This window comes from Culex quinquefasciatus, chromosome 3 (genome assembly GCF_015732765.1).
Source record: "Culex quinquefasciatus strain JHB chromosome 3, VPISU_Cqui_1.0_pri_paternal, whole genome shotgun sequence".
In the NCBI taxonomy this organism is placed as follows: domain Eukaryota; kingdom Metazoa; phylum Arthropoda; class Insecta; order Diptera; family Culicidae; genus Culex; species Culex quinquefasciatus.
This window is the reverse complement of record NC_051863.1, coordinates 126,884,320-126,903,177: the sequence shown is the minus strand read 5'-3', so window position 1 is coordinate 126,903,177 and position 18,858 is coordinate 126,884,320. Positions and strand designations below refer to the sequence as shown.

Below are 18,858 nucleotides of genomic sequence, written 5' to 3'. Positions count from 1 at the left end.
CGCTTGAGTTTAATCGGACAAAAGGGTTTTTTTTTTCAAAAATGTCTAAACTATTCAATAGATTTTTGGTAATATTTTACAAATTATGCAATTTGAAATGCTCAAATTCGTATTCTGGTAATACTTTAGTGTACAATCAGTTGTACAATGATTTTTTTTTCATTTTGTTTAGACAATAATTTACTTTTGAAATAAATTTTTATTAGCATTGAAATATTTAAAATTGCCTTTTCAATTGTGAAAAACAAATTTTAAACTATTATTTTTTTATTTTTTGGAAATTCATTAAACTATAATTATATCATAAATCATGCCATCTTGAAACGGTTCTTTCAAAAGACCGAAGTTTAAAAAGAACCGCGGTTCTTTTTTTCTGAGCCGCGGTTCGTTCGCTCTTTTTAGTGAACCGACTCTTTGAGCGGCTCGGTCTTTTTTGCCCACCTCTATCATGGTATCATTTTTTCAGGCAATTTGACTTGGTTACCGCCTGTGCGTATGCAACTTTTATCGTTTCAAATTATCTTGCATACCTATAGGAGTTACCACTACGAATTAGCTGAAAACGATAAGTTAGGAAAAATATCACGCAGCGCCACGGAAACAAACTGAAAATTTATTAACAATTCAGGAGTTTTTTTTAAAGGTCCAACAAACCAAATTCACAGTTTTTGTTTCTTGGGTGTTTTTGAAATAGCATTGAGTCAGGGGTATTAAAAAACACCCAAAAGCAAAAACTGAAAATTTGGTTTATTGGAACTTTAAAAAAACTCCAGAAATATACCTAACATATTATTTCAATCATAAATATTGCTTAAAACACTAGTTTTGTGCGATGTAGCATAAAATAATTTCTAAAACAAACATAAATTGCACTTTATTTAATTTTAAAACAATAAATCTTGACCGCGTGTTCCTAAGGTGGTCCAAATCCGAGCTTCATCGGGGCTACCCCTTTAAATCAAAAATTGGCCCATCACTAGGCTTAATTCCAAATTTGAGCTCATTTTGACCACGGCAACCTCTCCTTCTAAGCCCTTGAAGTTTGTATGGGAAAAATCCTCAAAAATGTACTGACAAAAGCAACTGAGCAGTTCTCTAGGATTTCGGTCATTCGATTTTTTTTGTATTTTTTAATCCGACTGAAACTTTTTTGGTGCCTTCGGTATGCCCAAAGAAGCCATTTTGCATCATTAGTTTGTCCATATAATTTTCCATACAAATTCGGCAGCTGTCCATACAAAAATGATGTATGAAAATTCAAAAATCTGTATCTTTTGAAGGAATTTTTGATCGATTTGGTGTCTTCGGCAAAGTTGTAGGTATGGATACGGACTACACTGGAAAAAATAATACACGGTAAAAAAATTTGGTGATTTTTTATTTAACTTTTATCACTAAAACTTGATTTACAAAAAAACTATTTTTAATTTTTTTATTTTTTGATATGTTTTAGAAGGCATAAAATGCCAACTTTTCAGAAATTTCCAGGTTGTGCAAAAAATCACTGACCGAGTTATGAATTTTTTAATCAATACTGATTTTTTCAAAAAATCGAAATTTTGGTCGTAAAAATTTTCAACTTCATTTTTCGATGTAAAATCAAATTTGCAATCAAAAAGTACTCTACTGAAATTTTGATAAAGTGCACCGTTTTCAAGTTATAGCCATATTTAAGTGACTTTTTTGAAAATAGTCGCAGTTTTTCATTTTTTTAAATTAGTGCACATGTTTGCCCAGTTTTGAAAAAATATTTTTGAAAAATTCTCTATATTTTGCTTATTTGGACTTTGTTGATACGACCTTTAGTTGCTGAGATATTGCAATGCAAAGGTTTAAAAACAGGAAAATTGATGTTTTCTAAGTTTCACCAAACAACCCACCATTTTCTATCGTCAATATCTCAGCAACTAATGGTCCGATTTTCAATGTTAATATATGAAACATTTGTGAAATTTTCCGATCTTTCGAAAAAAATATTTTTGGAATTTTCAAATCAAGACTAACATTTCACAAAGGCCAAACATTCAATATTACGCCCTTTTAAAATGTTTGTCTTGATTTGAAAATTCCAAAAATATTTTTTTCGAAAAGATCGGAAAATTTCACAATTGTTTCATATATTAACATTGAAAATCGGACCATTAGTTGCTGAGATATTGACGATAGAAAATGGTGGGTTGTTTGGGTGAAACTTAGAAAACATCAATTTTCCTGTTTTTAAACCTTTGCATTGCAATATCTCAGCAACTAAAGGTCGTATCAACATAGTCCGAATAAGCAAAATATAGACCAACCACCAAATTTTTTTTTACCGTGTATTATTTTTTCCAGTGTAGTCCGTATCCATACCTACAACTTTGCCGAAGACACCAAATCGATCAAAAAATTCCTTCAAAAGATACAGATTTTTGAATTTTCATACATCATTTTTGTATGGACAGCTGCCGAATTTGTATGGAAAATTATATGGACAAACTAATGATGCAAAATGGCTTCTTTGGGCATACCGAAGGCACCAAAAAAGTTTCAGCCGGATAAAAAAATACAAAAATTAAAATTGAAGAAAAAAGACCGATTTCGTAGAGAATTGCTCAACTGTTTCAGTTTTTAACCTGTGGATGGCACAGTAACTACTCAATTCCTTTTCTCGGAACAAGATTTTGACTTCTAGATTGTCGACTTCAAATTATTGAAGAGTCCCGGGGCATTGTACTTAATCTCTTATATTTGTATAAATTCAAAAAGAGTCGTGTGGTGTTCTTGGGGGAGATCGGGGGGCAAATCACCGCGCGAAAATCCGCTTGAAAGTGCTAGAAGATTCTGGAATTCATTGAAAAGTGTCCCGTCGTGGCCTTGGAAGTTGGGCCATCAGTCGTCTGGTGTTCGTTGGAATCCGCGAGAAAGTACTGGAAGTTTCTTGAATTTATTGATAGAAGGCTTCGCGTTGTCGTGTATATGTTGAATTTCATTTCGTTTTAAAAGCCCTTCCCATAGCATCGGATGGCACGCCAACGGTAAGAAGTAAAAAATTACGGGATTGAGTTAATAATTAAGTTCTTCTCATAGCGTCGAGGATGAATGAATCGTTGATTGGAAGGTACGCTGCCGATTTAATTCGTTTAAGTTATTGTTTTAATTTAATTACAATCGGTTACGTGATGTCCTCTTTTCTTTTAGTTCAAATTTGTTGATAGTAAAAATGTATTCCAACGGGCAGTTTTAGTATTAACTCATCAAACTTTCCATTTTATAAAGAGTAACCATTTTTACTAATAAAATATACTAATAAGTTCAGCCCATAGCACTACTGCTCGGTTGGCACGCGTTCGATTAAAAAAAGTTTTTAAATAATCAATTATGTATCTTTCCGCAGCCGGCTGCCTAAGATTTTTAAAAATTTCAACAGATAAACAAATTACTTATGGTCGCATCACCTACCACAGTGAATCCTGACCTCATACCCATCATACTAACCCCTCAAAACTCATGTGATACTTTGTCGGAGAAGCAGCCGATTTAGCGGTCCCATCAATCAAGGATCGGACTAACATTCCCATCCATTTCCCCGTGTCTTACCACTGGTCGTGGCCGGCGTCGGTATTGATCAGCATGATAGGGATCTTTGAAAATTGCGAAGGGGTGATGATTGGTTCCTACTTTTCATCTGTGGTCCACGGAGCAATTTTTGGAGGTCCTGGTCAATAACGAAGTAGCAGCTACGGGTAGACACCAATGCTATGCTATACTATGCTATATTTGTATAAATTCAAAGGTACATATCATTGCTATTTAAATTTAAAAAAAAGTTATTTGACACTCCAACCAGAGGTGCATCGGCACGGCACGGGTGCTGCTCGGGTTCATCTAAGATTTAAAAACAACATACGCCCTTTTGAAATGTTAGTCTTTATTTAAAAAAATCAAAATATTGTTTTCGAAAAGATCGGAAAATTTCACGAATGTTTCTTTTTCTTTAAGCAGCTGTATATCAGTAACCAGAGGTCCAATTTTCGATGCCTCTTAGACAATTTCATAGCAAATTTTCTGAACTTTTTGAATTTTTAGAAATGGTTACTCATGGTTTGATTTAAACAAATATTTTGTTAAAATCAAACTTTCGGTAGCTATATCTTGAAAACGGAGCCCTTTATCAAAAAATCTTTAAAGTACTTTTCGATTGCAAATTCAATTTTACATAACAAAATATCAGGTCAATTTTTTTTCTGGTGTAAAATTTCGATTTTTTTCAAAAATCACATTTTGGGAAATCGAGTTTTTTTGAAAAAAAAAAAAATGATAATCAAAAAATCGGTAAAAAAAGTTGCCTTATATCTATTTTTGCCGAAGATACGAAGTTGATCAGAAAATTCAATCAAAAGTTACAGCTGCCAAAATTGCATGGAGGCTTGTATGGGTGAACCAATGACACAAAATAGCTTCTTTGGTCATAGGGAAGGCCCCCCCAAAGTTTGGGTCAATAAAAAAATACAAAAAATAAAAATGGTTGAAATCGGCAGACTTCGTAGAGAATTTCTTAAATATAGACTGCACGGTGTTCGGAATGGCAAAATTAAGTGGAATAAATGGATAACTCTTTCATTTTACGTTCTAGCCAAATGGTGTCTTGAGAAGAGTTGTTGTACTTAATAAGGGCTATCTTTTAAAGTTATTGACATACAGGGTGATGACCTTTCAGGGTGTCAACCAAAAACTAACTTTGTTGGATGACGTTGTAGGGTTTTGGTGTCTTGGGCAAAGTTGTAGAGGAGAAACTTTCATAAAAGTTTGTTGAAGATGCCAAATTTGTAGCTCTTAACCTACTCGAGATATACGCTCAAAATGTTAGCATTTTAGCGGCCTACTATGTTCTGAAGAGTTGTTTATGACATAAAATTACACATCTTTGCCGAGACAGCAAAATGTTTTGAACCTTTAAAGAGGAGATATAACCATTTTTATGTGATTTTAAGCCTATTTCCAAGTTGCTACGTTATCAAAATGGCACATTTTGGCGCAAAACCAAACAATGCACCTGAATGTACACACTTTCAACTACATTTGCTGAAAATATCTTCGTGACTATCGGTGTCTATTTTTAGATATCTCAATTTGAATTTGGCGGATTTTAATCAATTTAGTAGGCCGCTAAAAAAAGTGCTTTTTTTTGACTATTTTTTGCAAAAATGGCGTATGTCTCGAGTAGATTAAAAGCTACAAATTTGGTGCCTTCGACAAACTTTCATGAAATTTTCTCCTATACAACTTTGCCCAAGACACCCAAGCCCTACAACGTCATCCAACAAAGTTAGTTTTTGGTTGACACCCTAGAAGGTCGTCACCCTGTATGTCAACAACTTTAAAAGAAAGCCCATATCAAGTACTCAACAGCTTTTCCGAAGACACCATTTGGCTAGAACGTCAAATAAAAGAGTTATCAATTTATTTCACTTAACATTGCCATTCCGAACACTGTGGACTGAGGTGAAGTGTGGTGGGATGAGCTAAGGTGAGGTCTCTGAAAAATAAAAGAAAAATGTGAGAAAGTTCAAATTATAAATTGTGTAGCTGTATAACAGTGCTGAAAAAACTTTTCAAATCTTCAGGTGAAGAAACAATGACGTTATGAAATACTAGATAAATTCTTTCGAAAGTAAAAGTACAAAGTATTTTACAAAAAATTTAAATAAAACATTGCACATCGCACGTGACTACAAAACTCTCACGACTACTCTGTGCTAATCCGTTGTAAAATCAACAAGCCACACCACGTTCGCTTTAAATGGCAATAGTAATTAATTTTGTAACACAAATTGAGGGTCTGCTTGCACATGCAATTTGTATTTTTGTTTTGCGTCACTCTGCTAAGAGCATTCAGTATCATGGGTTTGATTTTTTTTTTTGCTTTATTTGAACTAAACTGAATTCGCCATAGCTTTTTTGTCCAATATTTGAATTCTGCTCGTAAACTTTATTCCAGAATGGACCAGAGAGCCGATGGAAACGAGTTTCTGCAGAACCGAGTTGAGTTTCATGCCATTCACTTCCATCATTCCCCTTTACCCTTTAAGACCGGACATTTTTTTTTTTTTTTTCTGCTATGAAATTTTGGAATGAAAATTTGATGTTAGAAGCTAAACTAAGATGCAGTGACGCACGGAAATTATCATCATCACCGATCGTATCACTCTGCAACTGAAGCACTGATGAACCAATATAATTTGCTTTAGCAATGTGCTGATAATCACCCCCACTTGGTTGGAGGGTAAACCTAGATATTAAAAATACACACGTTCACCACAGTGCACACTATTATCAGTTTGGCAGAATGAACGTAGTAATTGACTCTCAAATTGCTGGTGATAGAAAAAAGGCGGTGCGTCATATAAATGATTTTTTAGAAGAGTGAGATTTTTGGAATTTGATCGTTAAAGTTTATTTTCAAAAATGTCACTCGACATTGGTCAAGGTTAAAGAGGAGGAGAGGAGAGGAGCAAAAGAATAACATTTTAAATTTAAATACAAATTATCAAAACTATGAAGCAAAAACTATCACTATATGCTTTATTGCACTTGAAAAGAGAAATGAGATCCTCTAAAAATGTAAGCCTTTTTTATTTGTATTTCATTGTATTTCAACAGATAAGAAATTTTAAATTTCCTGCTAAACAGCCATCTCTTCTCGCACCGTTCCCACCGAAAGTGATAAACATTTTTCGAGTTCCCGAAGTCGTCTCCTCCGCTATGTAGTGTTGCTATTCTGCTGGAGCAACCAGTTTCGCTTAGACAATCGGCGCACCACTGGCCGGGTATTTATTACCTCATTCGTGCTCAAACATCTTCCAGAGCAAGAGTGAATCTCGCGTAAGGTCGCAGTCACCACTTGATTTCAATTAAGACTTATACACAGCTAAATTTGCGTCGCGAATCAACCATGTGTGACACCGGTAGTTTGTACGAGTTCCCGGGACTTCCAAACTGTTTAGATCGGATTGCTCGGGCGGAACTCCGCGAAGATGACCAGCTACGGAAGCAATCGCTGGAACAGATGCGTGAGTGGATCGCGAAGAACCCGCGGATTAAGAACTGTCGCACGGACGATGCGTTTCTGTTGCGATTCTTGCGCACCAAAAAGTTCTCCGTGGTTCGGGCTTGTGAAACGTTGCAAAAGTATCTCACCATGAGACAAACATATCCGAAGTGGTGCCGGAAGCTGGACCCACAGGATCCCGAAATAAGTGCCCTGCTGGACTACTGTGCCCTTGTTCCCGTTGGTCGAGACTCCTCCGGTCGAATCGTAGTCATGGGCGTGGTTCGAAACTTTGACGCGACCCGACACGGCTCCGACGACATGATTCGACTCAACATGCTCGTAACGGAAGCTCTGCTGGACGACGAGGCAAACCAGATTGCCGGCTTCACGCACGTGTTTGACAACAGTGCAATGACGATGGCACACGTGACCTGCTGGACGCTGGAGAACATTGGTGGATATTTGCGGAGCATCGCCAACGGCGTTCCGATTCGGCTTAAGCAGAACCACTTTGTGAACGTGCCCAGCTTTGCGGCGCAAGTCAGCAAGTACTGCCTGTCGTACGCCAGTGAGAAGCTCAAATCGAGGATATTTGTGAGTGGGAACAAACCTATTTTGGACCACCACGACAAAACCTAAAAGTAGTCAAAATGTTGTTGACAATCAGAAAAATATTCACTCAACTCCAGCACCCAATATCTCAACCCAGTTTCCTTATCAACTTTCAGTGTCATCGAAGCATCGATGAGTTGCGTAAAAACATCGAACCCACCGTGCTGCCCGAGGAATACGGTGGCACCGTTCCGCTGGCCAAGCTGAACGAAAACTTCAAAAAGTATCTGCTGACCAAGCGTGACATGCTGCTGGCGCTGGACCGGATGGAAATCGTGCTGGGAGGAGGTTCCTCTACGGACCAAACCCACAGTGGAAAAGACATTGTGGACGCTGGAGCCGTGGGGAGTTTTAGGAAGCTGCAAATTGACTAGAAGGAGATTTTGTTTATGCGCACCACGCGGAAGATTGTGATATGGGTTATCTTATCAGTTGGATAGCATTGTCTTGATGAAATAGAGCAATGTGCAGACTATTTATTTTTTCATTTTTTTTTTGCAGACTATTGAGATGCGTTATTATTAGCAGTGAAACCCTGGGTGCAGAATAGTTGTGAAACCTATGTGAAATGATGTACCTACACAGAAAAAATGTTGAATTTGGGAAGGTTGAAAATTTGGTTGGTTGAATATTCTCGATTTGGATTAATATTATGTGGGATATAAGATTGCGCTATCCCTGTACCGGTGCTACTGTCAATGCTGAGTGACGCATGTGACGTTCGCAGTCAAGCTGTGGGCCCGCCACATTGTGGTGTGTGTGTGACACAAGCTGGCTCGTCCTCTTTCATCTGTCAACCGCCTGAGTGAACGGTCGTGTAAGCGGGGGCTTCTCGTCGGAGCGGAACGCACAAATGGCGATCCTGCCAGGTTTCCACTGATTTTTTTCAGTTGGAAGTAAATTTTCTTAGCAAACCTTTCTGCCCTACGAGACGCCCCCAACAACGGTAAAATAGTGTTTTAAAAGTTTTTGTTGACGAGAGGTGAAAGTGAGAATGGTGAGTAGAGTGATAACGGAGCATTTTGGAACCGCAAAATAGAACGTGATAAAACGGACCCCTGGTGAGACGCCAGGTGGACACTTGAGTGTGCATTCCGGAAGGAATGCCGTCAAGGAGGAGAAACTGTCCCGAGATGAAACGGACCCCTGGTGAGACGCCAGGGGTGGACACTCCTTGAGTGTGCATTCCGGTATGGAATGCCGTCAAGGAGGAAACTGTTCCGAGATGAAACGGACCCCTGGTGAGACGCCAGGGGTGGACACTCCTTGAGTGTGCATTCCGGAAGGGAATGCCGTCAAGGAGGAAACTGTTCCGAGATGAAACGGACCCCTGGTGAGACGCCAGGGGTGGACACTCCTTGAGTGTGCATTCCGGAAGGGAATGCCGTCAAGGAGGAAACTGTTCCGAGATGAAACGGACCCCTGGTGAGACGCCAGGGGTGGACACTCCTTGAGTGTGCATTCCGGTATGGAATGCCGTCAAGGAGGAAACTGTTCCGAGATGAAACGGACCCCTGGTGAGACGCCAGGGGTGGACACTCCTTGAGTGTGCATTCCGGAAGGGAATGCCGTCAAGGAGGAAACTGTTCCGGTGTTTAACGGACCTCTGGTGAGACGCCAGGGGTGGACACTCCTTGAGTGTGCATTCCGGTAGGGAATGCCGTCAAGGAGGAAACAGTTCCGAGATAAAACGGACCCCTGGTGAGACGCCAGGGGTGGACACTCCTTGAGTGTGCATTCCGGACGGGAATGCCGTCAAGGAGGAAACTGTTCCGGTGTTTAACGGACCTCTGGTGAGACGCCAGAGGTGGACACTCCTTGAGTGTGCATTCCGGTAGGGAATGCCGTCAAGGAGGAAACAGTTCCGAGATAAAACGGACCCCTGGTGAGACGCCAGGGGTGGACACTCCTTGAGTGTGCATTCCGGAAGGAATGCCGTCAAGGAGGAAACTGTTCCGGTGTTTAACAGACCTCTGGTGAGACGCCAGAGGTGGACACTCCTGAGTGTGCATTCCGGAAGGAATGCCGTCAAGGAGGAAACAGTTCCGAGATAAAACGGACCTCTGGTGAGATGCCAGAGGTGGACACTCCTTGAGTGTGCATTCCGGAAGGGAATGCCGTCAAGGAGGAAATTGCTCTGGTGGTTAACGAACCCCTGATGAGACGCCAGGTATGGACACTCCTATAGTATGCTTTCCGAAGGAAATGCTTCCAGGGAGGGAACGGTTCCGTTGTTTAAAAAAAAGAAACAGTTCCAAGATTAAACGTGTGAGAAGATTCCGGAAGGAAAGCCAACTTGAGAGAACCGTTTCAAGAAAGGGAGCCAGGAGCAAACCGTCCATAATTTATCAGTCTCTGGTGGGGTGGACCCTTCGTAGCCTGTGAGTGAATTTGAGAAAGTATAGTAAAGGTAAGATCAGGGTTGATCATGCTTTCCTGAAAGTGGCGATCACAAAGTTCAGCTATTGTTAATGGAACGACAAGAAAAATACGAATATAAAAAAAATAAGAACATTTCCATTTGACTCGACAAGCTATAATGATCGAGGAAAGAAGATGGTGCGGGAGAGACGCTTAAGTAATCCGCTGGCTAAATACATTCGATTCAATTCTTCATCCTCGTCGTTTGCGGAATGTTCTATTTCAGATGTCGTTGTCCTGTTTAAGAATACTTGATGTTCGGAACAGTTGAATTTAAAAAAATCGAAACTAGAGAACGTGCAACGGATGCTGGTCTATAACCGAAAACTTTATAAGTAGTTGCTCTTCGTAAAAACCCATCCTACCAGTTCAGCGCTGTACCAACTAAATCCAATCTCAACGAGCTTGCGACAAAGCAAGATCAGCACCATCAGGGCATCGGAATGGGCTGTCATGAGAAGTTTGCCAGGTGCGTCGGGAGCTTGGACTGAAGGTGCTACGGCGCAAGTGATGACAGAAAAGCTTTTGACGAAGATCCCAGTACGAAAGCGAGCGGTCCTTCACAGTTGATGAAAGTGATGCCAAGCTCTGGTCCAGTTGTCCCAACATCGCCCCTGTTAGAAGCTATGGTACGGGTTGAACTGCTCCGGCAGACTTCTGGTCAAAGTAGATCAAATAAGCGAATACGATTCTATCAGGTGATCAAAACTTGAAGATTCAGCTTTCTGTTGATTGTTCAAGGATCGAGGTTATGCTGGACCGTCGGATGTTCTCCGAGGTGTTTTGACGGTTTTCTCTGCTAGTTTTGCTGATCGCGAACTTGTACTGATACAGATGACAAGAACAGTATAACGGAGAATCTCTCCTGCAGCGGTGGACTTGGTGTTACGAAGACTGCATGTGGTCTTCACTGGTTCACATGCTTGCGTGTTGACACAACACGGGAGACAGCCACGTTTGGAAAATGTGATGCGGAACAAAGTTGCATGATTGTGACCTTTGGTAATGCTGCTGCTGCGAGCCATGTACATGTGACGTCATCGATGCAATTGAGAGCGATCAACGGCGTGTCCACAGTTTGCTCACTCGATAATCTGGAAGCTCGGCTTCTTCCGTTAAAAGGCTCTGGTGTTAACGGTGGTTGTGGTTGTCTGTCTTTGGCTGACCTTGTCCTCCGGTCTAGTACCGTACTTTCCTAGTCGAACGAATACCATCACCTCCTCGTTATGAAGGCTTGCTGCAAATCGCTAAAGGATTGCTAGGTAAGGTGAACGTCTTTCCGGACAAGAGTGAGGACCAGTCGTGTTGCGTTGAACGCCCAAAACCACTGACATTCGACCATGAGTCCCAGGCGGTAGTTGAGCTGGTAATCGGCCTGATATGACCGGTCTGGTGAACAGACCAAAAACGACCAACTTTTCTGGGTTTGGCTGTTGTGCCATGGTGACAGACAAGCTGTCAACGAAGAGCCTAGCGGGAAAGCCAGCTGACCTTCACAGTGCTGGCAGCGGACCCCAAACTCTGGCACAGGTGCCCCAACAGAAGATGCAAGTGTTTTCAGCTAACATAACCTGCGCCAGCTTGCCATGGAATAACTGTGACATCACTCCCTCTGCGCAGTTTAAGTCGAGTAGCTAAGCTGTTGACATTTACAAAAAAAATTATTTTTGATTATCGCCGGATAAAATCAAACTCCTCCTTCACTGTGAGTGACAGGACATTATAGCTGCGTAAAAACCGCGGTTAAAAAAATCAGCAAGTTGTGCTCAATAATATTTTGCTTACGAGAATCTGAATGTTTGGCTAAATGTTGGGTACTTAACCGGAATGATATTTGTCTCGAAGGAATCGGAGGCGCTGTTGGACGAACGCAAACAAATTTTGGGTATGTCTTATTTGAGACAAATTTGATGACAAGTCTGTCAGACAATAATTGCTAGTTGGCCGTTCAGGAAACTTTTTTTTCTGTTCCAAACATAGGTTTTATCTAGAGTTTTCTTGCTATTGGCCGTTCATCTTTGGGTTTGTGTTAGAAGGATGCAAACATGGTACTACTAAATTATTCACGATTTAGTGGATTTAGGTGCTGTTGTCAAAATTGCTATTACTGACTCCATCACTCCGATGGAAACTAACTTTGTTTATGTATATGTTTTCCTGGCACGATTCATTGTTCGTTTGTTGTTGTTTAGGTTTTCGTGGCACGGAGTGATATACTCGCACGAATGCTAACCAAGATAGCGCGTACCTATGAAATACAGCTTTGGGATGAGATTACTTTCTAACCATGCAGAAAGTTCCTGAAATTACTTAACTACGAATGCCTCGGGATTGGTTTCTTTTTCGGCAGCTGTAGAATAATTGATTTGATATAACTATTTTGCTCGACTTAAAACATTTAACAGGGTGTTAAGTGGGTAATGAAACGATATGCCTTTATATGATAACCATTGCACATTCTGATAGTGAATGTTATGTCAAACAATTCTTAGTTTTGGAAAGAAATATGACCGTGGATATTTTTAATGTAGAAGGAGGATGTGGGATATAAGATTGCGCTATCCCTGTACCGGTGCTACTGTCAATGCTGAGTGACGCATGTGACGTTCGCAGTCAAGCTGTGGGCCCGCCACATTGTGGTGTGTGTGTGACACAAGCTGGCTCGTCCTCTTTCATCTGTCAACCGCCTGAGTGAACGGTCGTGTAAGCGGGGGCTTCTCGTCGGAGCGGAACGCACATATTACATAAACAATGTGTAAAAATGTGAACCTGATGAATAAAAATAAATAAATTGCTCGTTCTACAGCTAGGTGCAGAATAGTTGTCCGCAAAGCGGCTTCAATTTAGAACTGTCAAAGCGGAACCAATTTACTGTTTGGAAAATTATGCCATGAATTGGCAAGTATTGTAATCGATCTATAATTTATTTTGTCAGGAATAAAAAAGTAGAGGGCGTCGAGCTTTTGAGTCAGTCTTAAGAAAAGGGATGAAATCGAGATTGTCTTAATTCGTTGCTAACATTTCCATAAGCGCTATGTCTCACTCAAAACCTATGTTTACAAATTTTTTAAGACGAATTATCAGTAACTGTGAATGGCACCTGCCAAATAACATTGAATAATCTTACTCCTGTATTATCACTGCGCTTCAAAGATACATAATCTCGTAACTTCCATCCGGTTGCTCTTCTGATTCACGAAATTCCCCCACTTCTGACGCAATATTTCATCACGTTAAAAACAAAGAAGGACTCTTTTAACCGCCCATCGTTTAGTCTACAAAAAAAAGCACGAAGAACTTAATTTTTCAGCGAAAACATTAATATGTATCATCAGATCCTAAATGTTTCAAAACGAGTCACTTCAACAGCAAAACATATGTCACGCTTGAGCTTGAACAAAGCCTTCTACTTTGTTTATGTTTACAGCTGTAGTTCAGTTGTATTAGTGAGGAGCAGTGGGGATCATTCGGAAATCACGTTACGCCTTCTGTCTTTTCAGCACTCAGTTCTACAGCATTGCCTTGGAGTTCTCGATTGCGAGATTCCTACTCGAAACTAGGTTTCCAAAGGCTTGATTGTTGAGGGAACCCAGGCCGACTGGGTGAGAGGCAACCACACTTAACACTACACCACGAGTTCCGATTTTCTGTGCACAGTCTGGACTAGATTTAGGAAGGATTCTACAAAAATCACTTTGAATAACACAACACGACATTTTTGGAGTTGATGTCAGTAAACACTTCATGTTTCCTCAAGGTATTACAAATAAGGGCTCTCCAAACGCGCTTTAATTGACAGCATTGATTTTATTAAATTTCCTACGAAAGAATAAAGAGGTCGGGTATGAATGTAATAAATTCGTTCAAAGATATAGGGACATAAGGACTTTTTGTAAAATTAAACGAATTAAGAATATCGTATTTTTCATCGAAAAAACACAAAACAAGTTTTTAAAACTCTGCCATTTTTCATTGCTCAACTGTTAAAAAAAGGAACGTGTGCTTTTAAGGGAAATTCAATGGAATTTTCTAACCCATAAGGGTAGGGTGGGGTAGGGTTTTTCATTTAGATCACAATATTCCATTTTTAAATTTCGTGTTATTTTCTTATTTTGCAGGGTTATTTTTCAGAGTGTAATAATGTTCTACAAAATTTTAGAACAAAAAATTTTTTGCATAAAAGTCCCTTAGATACCAAATGTCCATCTCAATACCATTTCAGACTCAAAGTATTGTTTTACCTTTCTTCGCATGTTTAAAAATTGAAGGCGTCATACCACCCCTCCGTCACAAGATATCCAAAAACGGACAATTATAAAACTATTATTTCGCAGGATATTCACCTAATTTCAAAATGTAAACAAAATTTTGCTGAAAATTGATCGCAGAGTGCGAGTTTCATGTTAAAAGCAAGGAAATAAAAATATACGGAAAAACTTTTTGTTCGTGATTCGATTATACGAAGTCCACACAAACCTTCAAATAATCAAAACTACGGATAATCGATATTAGACTGTATTTGGCTGTATTATTGACCATTGAAAAAATTATAGCAATTCGATCCAATCAACTTAAATATATTGTATTGACCATTAAGTCGTTTCTTACCTTATAAGACTACTCAATTTCAAATAAAAAATTAAAGTTTGTATTACCAATTCATTTTATCTGCAAGTTTGAGGTGTCTGAAACGCCTAACAATAGTCCACACGTTTTTTTAATACTAAATGAACGCATTTAAAACAGAGGTTCTCAGCCGTATATCACTGATTCGTGCAAGTAAGTAAAAAGGTTTAATAGCGCCTCGTTAATCGCATGCGAGCAATTCTCTACGAATATGTAATAGCCATTTTTAGGTAACTTTTTTGAAAATAGTTGCAGTTATTCAATGATATTTTTTAAAGTCTCACCCAAACAATTAGCCAATTTCTAATGCCGCTATCTCAGCAACTAATGGTCCGATTTTCAATTCTAAAATATGAAACATTCGTGAAATTTTTCGAAAATAGTATACTATTTTTTTAATTCAAGACTAACACTTCAAAAAGACGCAATATTGAATGCGAAGACATCAAATCGATAAAAAAAATCCTTCAGAAGATTTTTGAATTTTTAATCATCATTTTTGTATGGACAGCTGCCAAATTTGCATGGAAAATTATACGGACAAACTAATGATGAAAAATGGCTTCTTTGGGCATACCAAAGGCACCAAATAAGTTTCAGTCGGATTAAAAAATACAAAAAAATCGAATGAATGAAATCTCAGAGAATTACTCATGCATTGTTATTAAAATGTAACAAAAATGACTCCGGTGGGCGTACCAAGTCCTAATCTCAAATATGTAAATTCCCAAATGGTTTACAACTCGCGCGCGGAGCTTGAATGAAAAAGTGCATTTTTCAGTATTTTCAGAAATGCGCGTGACAATCATACTAAAGTCATTCAAATTTGGTCGCCTTGGGCTTCAAGTGATAGTTTAATGTCCCTGAACCAATTACTGTATAGACATAGTTCATAAAAGCTTGTGTTTGGGCATAGCAGGGCGTTTTAGGGAGCAAAATTGTATTTTTAGCCAAAATTTCAAAATCACTTCCCAAAACCAGCCAAAAATTTTGCATCCAAAACTAATGCATTCAGCTTATAGGAAATTTAACGGAGATCATTTTGTTTTTAACATTCAATTTATGTCCACGCAAAGTCGAGATATTTGCATTTTAGTGCACAAAAAGTGACGAATTTTCAAAATTCTTGGTATATAAGCGTTTTTAGCATAAAACATTGGCTACTATGATTACAAACGGGAAGGCATATATTTTGGATATATTTATTTTGTTCGCTCAAAAACGATATTTGTTAATAAAATTTCATGAAAAAACATGAGATTTTCTCACAATGTGACGTAAACGACATATTTAAAAGTACTGCTATGTGCTCTCCTAGATATGAACAAATAAAGCTCTAATGGGTAACTTTTTTTGGCTTTGCGTGGACATAAATTGAATGTTAAAAAAAGCAAAATGATCTCCGTTAAATTTCCTATAAGCTGAATGCATTAGTTTTGGCTGCAACATTTTTTGGCTGGTTTTGGGGAGTGATTTTTGAAAGCTTTTATGGACTGTGTCTATACAGGAATTTGTTCAGGGGACATTAAACTATCACTTGAAGCCCAAGGCGACCAAATTTGAATGACTTTAGTATGATTGTCACGCGCATTTCTGAAAAATACTCGAAAAATGCACTTTTTTCATTCAAGCTCCGCGCGCGAGTTGTAAACCATTTTTGGGAATTTTTTGTTGTATGAAAACATTGTTCCTGACATCATAATCTATCATTCTAGGGGTGAGCACCGAAGATTTGACAACTTTTCATTTTTTGGGACGGCCTAGTGGACAATCACAAACCTGAAACTCCATGGGGGTAGGACCTGCAGATGAAAATAATCTTAATCAAATAATTTAAGAAATATTCTACAATATTACAATTTCAGGGTGGGTGAGGATGTTTGGGAGTAGCGTCCACCCTTGGATGTACCCCTGGTCAAACTTATATTCACCACTTTTGATACCTTCGATCCTCTCTGGAGAGATCAATGACGTCACCTAGGATTAGCTCATTATCTCGGATTTTGGTGCTAATATGCGTGATATGGATCGACTTGTGGGTTGAAGATGATCTGTAGGAGATTTAGGTTTAAACACACACAGTCAATATACCAAGTTGAGCCGATAGAGATCGCCAACAGGAGGGCCTCTGCCCGCGCTGCAGCGCAATTTACTTGTACTTTGTTAGATGTTAAGTGTTAATAAAGTGACGATTTTACACGGTTATTTTAATCTAAAACCCGCGAGTTGTTACTGTGCGATATCCGGTGCGATCTAACGAGTTCTCGGTGGACTCTGGGAAGAATTGGCCGCTGCTGTTCCTGGAAACCGACTCCAGTGTACACTGGACTTGTACACCCCTACCTGCCGCACCTACCGGTTCGTGTTGGGGTCTGGTAAACGCTGCTCAGGTTCTATCGAAGGAGGATTTCAAGGTGAGAAGGACCAACCCCAACATTTGGTCCTTCGAGCCGGATGGTGCATGGCCTACGGACAGTCTGGACATGGTGAGGTACGGATACCCGCGGAAAGGATTCGCGCCAAGTTGGAGAGTCGGTGCAGCAGCGATGGTGAAGGTCGCCATCTTCTCGCGGAAGGACAAAGGTCAAAAGGACAAAAGGACCTTTGGGAATGGTCGCCATCATTGGAGGTTGGCGTACTTCAGGACTGGACATCGGTACCGGGAATGGTTCGCCAGGTTAGTAGAACCAAGAACAATATGTCCAGCCGAAGCATTACATCCAGTCGCTTTACTAACACCCACACCTTTTCCGAATTCACTTGGACGGCAATCAATCAACCCATCGTCAGCGGTGACGGTAACGGACCACTGGGAGTGGTGGTCATGGACATCTACGGTGCGAAACGGAACATCGCACTTCCGGAAATCGTTTGGTTCGTTTTTGGATATTCGAACCACCGACCAATCAATGGAAAATGGACTCGCCATTCATCGGTAATCTACAATGGACATCCGCCATTGTCCGTGTGAAGTAACCACGTGTGGAACGGTTGCTACCTGGTACGAGATTCGACGGCTCGGTCTCAACAATCACCAACGACCTGGAGCGTCGTGAAAGGAGCGTACGGATTGGCAAGCTCGGATTTCATCAATTAACTTCACCCGGAACGACTGATCCAGTGAGGATTCCTGTTCTCTCAGGTAATTTGGAATAGATCAGTATATGTTTCCGCCGAAGCTTGGCAATTACCGCATACTCACACAAATATTCGTTCTACAACTCATTCCGAACGCGAACGACCTGAACAATTCCATCTTCCTCGGGCGAGGAATCGATGACGTCAATGGAGCACTACCACGTGGTGAACCGCTTGGTTCAGCGGTGGACAGGGCCTACCTGAGGTTACCTGTTATCATCAATACACACCCATCACGTGGACAACACCACCTAATTCACCACCCCACGGAAGGCTGCGAAATGGTTCGCGCTGACGAATCCACCACGCGATCGTCACCCGACAGGTCCACACAACAACCCCACGAAGGATGAGACTAAAACCTGCCAGACCACCCTCTGGCAACCCACTCAACTCGAGGTCACCAACCATGCCATCGGAGCCGAAGAGGTGGCACCATGGACTTTTCTTTAAGGTAAATAGCACGTTGCACGGTATATGCCTTGCCGAGGCATTACACTCTGGATATTACACCAAATCCTCTTCTCTCGATTGCATCATCAACCAATTTGGAGGCACGTCTCGGATCGGAATTCCCGAGATGACGAAACAACTCGCTGATGACGTCAACCCCATCGTGTCAGCTGATCGCGGTTAACAAAGGGATCGCCAGCCAGGGCAGCGAGGACAAAAGGCTACCACTCCGTGGAAAAGCAGTGGAGCAATCAAAATGGTTCGTCTAGACCATGACGTCATCAACGATCGGGTTGTTTTGAGGCAGTAGGAAAGGTAGTCGCAAAAGGCACTAACACACTTGTAGCTGTTACACTTAGGATCAAACTCTGGCATGCTTACACAAACCAAAACCAACTGTCGATTGCTACCAACACACATGAGTTGATGGGGATACAACCACACACCAAAGCGTGACGTCACGGGACGTCGCCAACCATCTCGAACCTTCGAATGGTCGCCGAGTGTTGCGTCATCGGGGCGAGACACACCTACCACAGCGTGACGAGGATGTTACGTTGGTAACCAAGGAAGGATGC

At 40.4% G+C, this 18,858-nt stretch overlaps 2 protein-coding genes across 3 annotated transcripts in view; both read left to right on the top strand.

Moving 5' to 3' along the window:
* Positions 1-6,748: 6,748 nt before the first annotated feature.
* The window catches only part of LOC6052008 (clavesin-1), a 12,365-nt gene continuing 255 nt past the window's right edge, over positions 6,749-18,858 (top strand). The window contains exons 1-2 of one of the 2 annotated variants that reach the window (XM_038263124.1): positions 6,749-7,624; positions 7,759-7,914. In XM_038263124.1, coding sequence (XP_038119052.1) covers positions 6,932-7,624; positions 7,759-7,914 — 849 coding nt within the window. In that variant the 5' untranslated portion in view covers positions 6,749-6,931. Of the gene's footprint in view, positions 7,625-7,758; positions 8,118-18,858 lie in introns of those variants that run through there. The other variant, XM_001868311.2, reaches the window with a different exon arrangement.
* Positions 8,316-18,858, top strand: part of LOC6047313 (clavesin-1) — a 21,442-nt gene continuing 10,899 nt past the window's right edge. The window contains exon 1 of the mRNA XM_038263122.1: positions 8,316-8,639. The gene's annotated coding sequence lies outside the window, so the exon portion shown is untranslated. The remainder of the gene's footprint in view (positions 8,640-18,858) is intronic.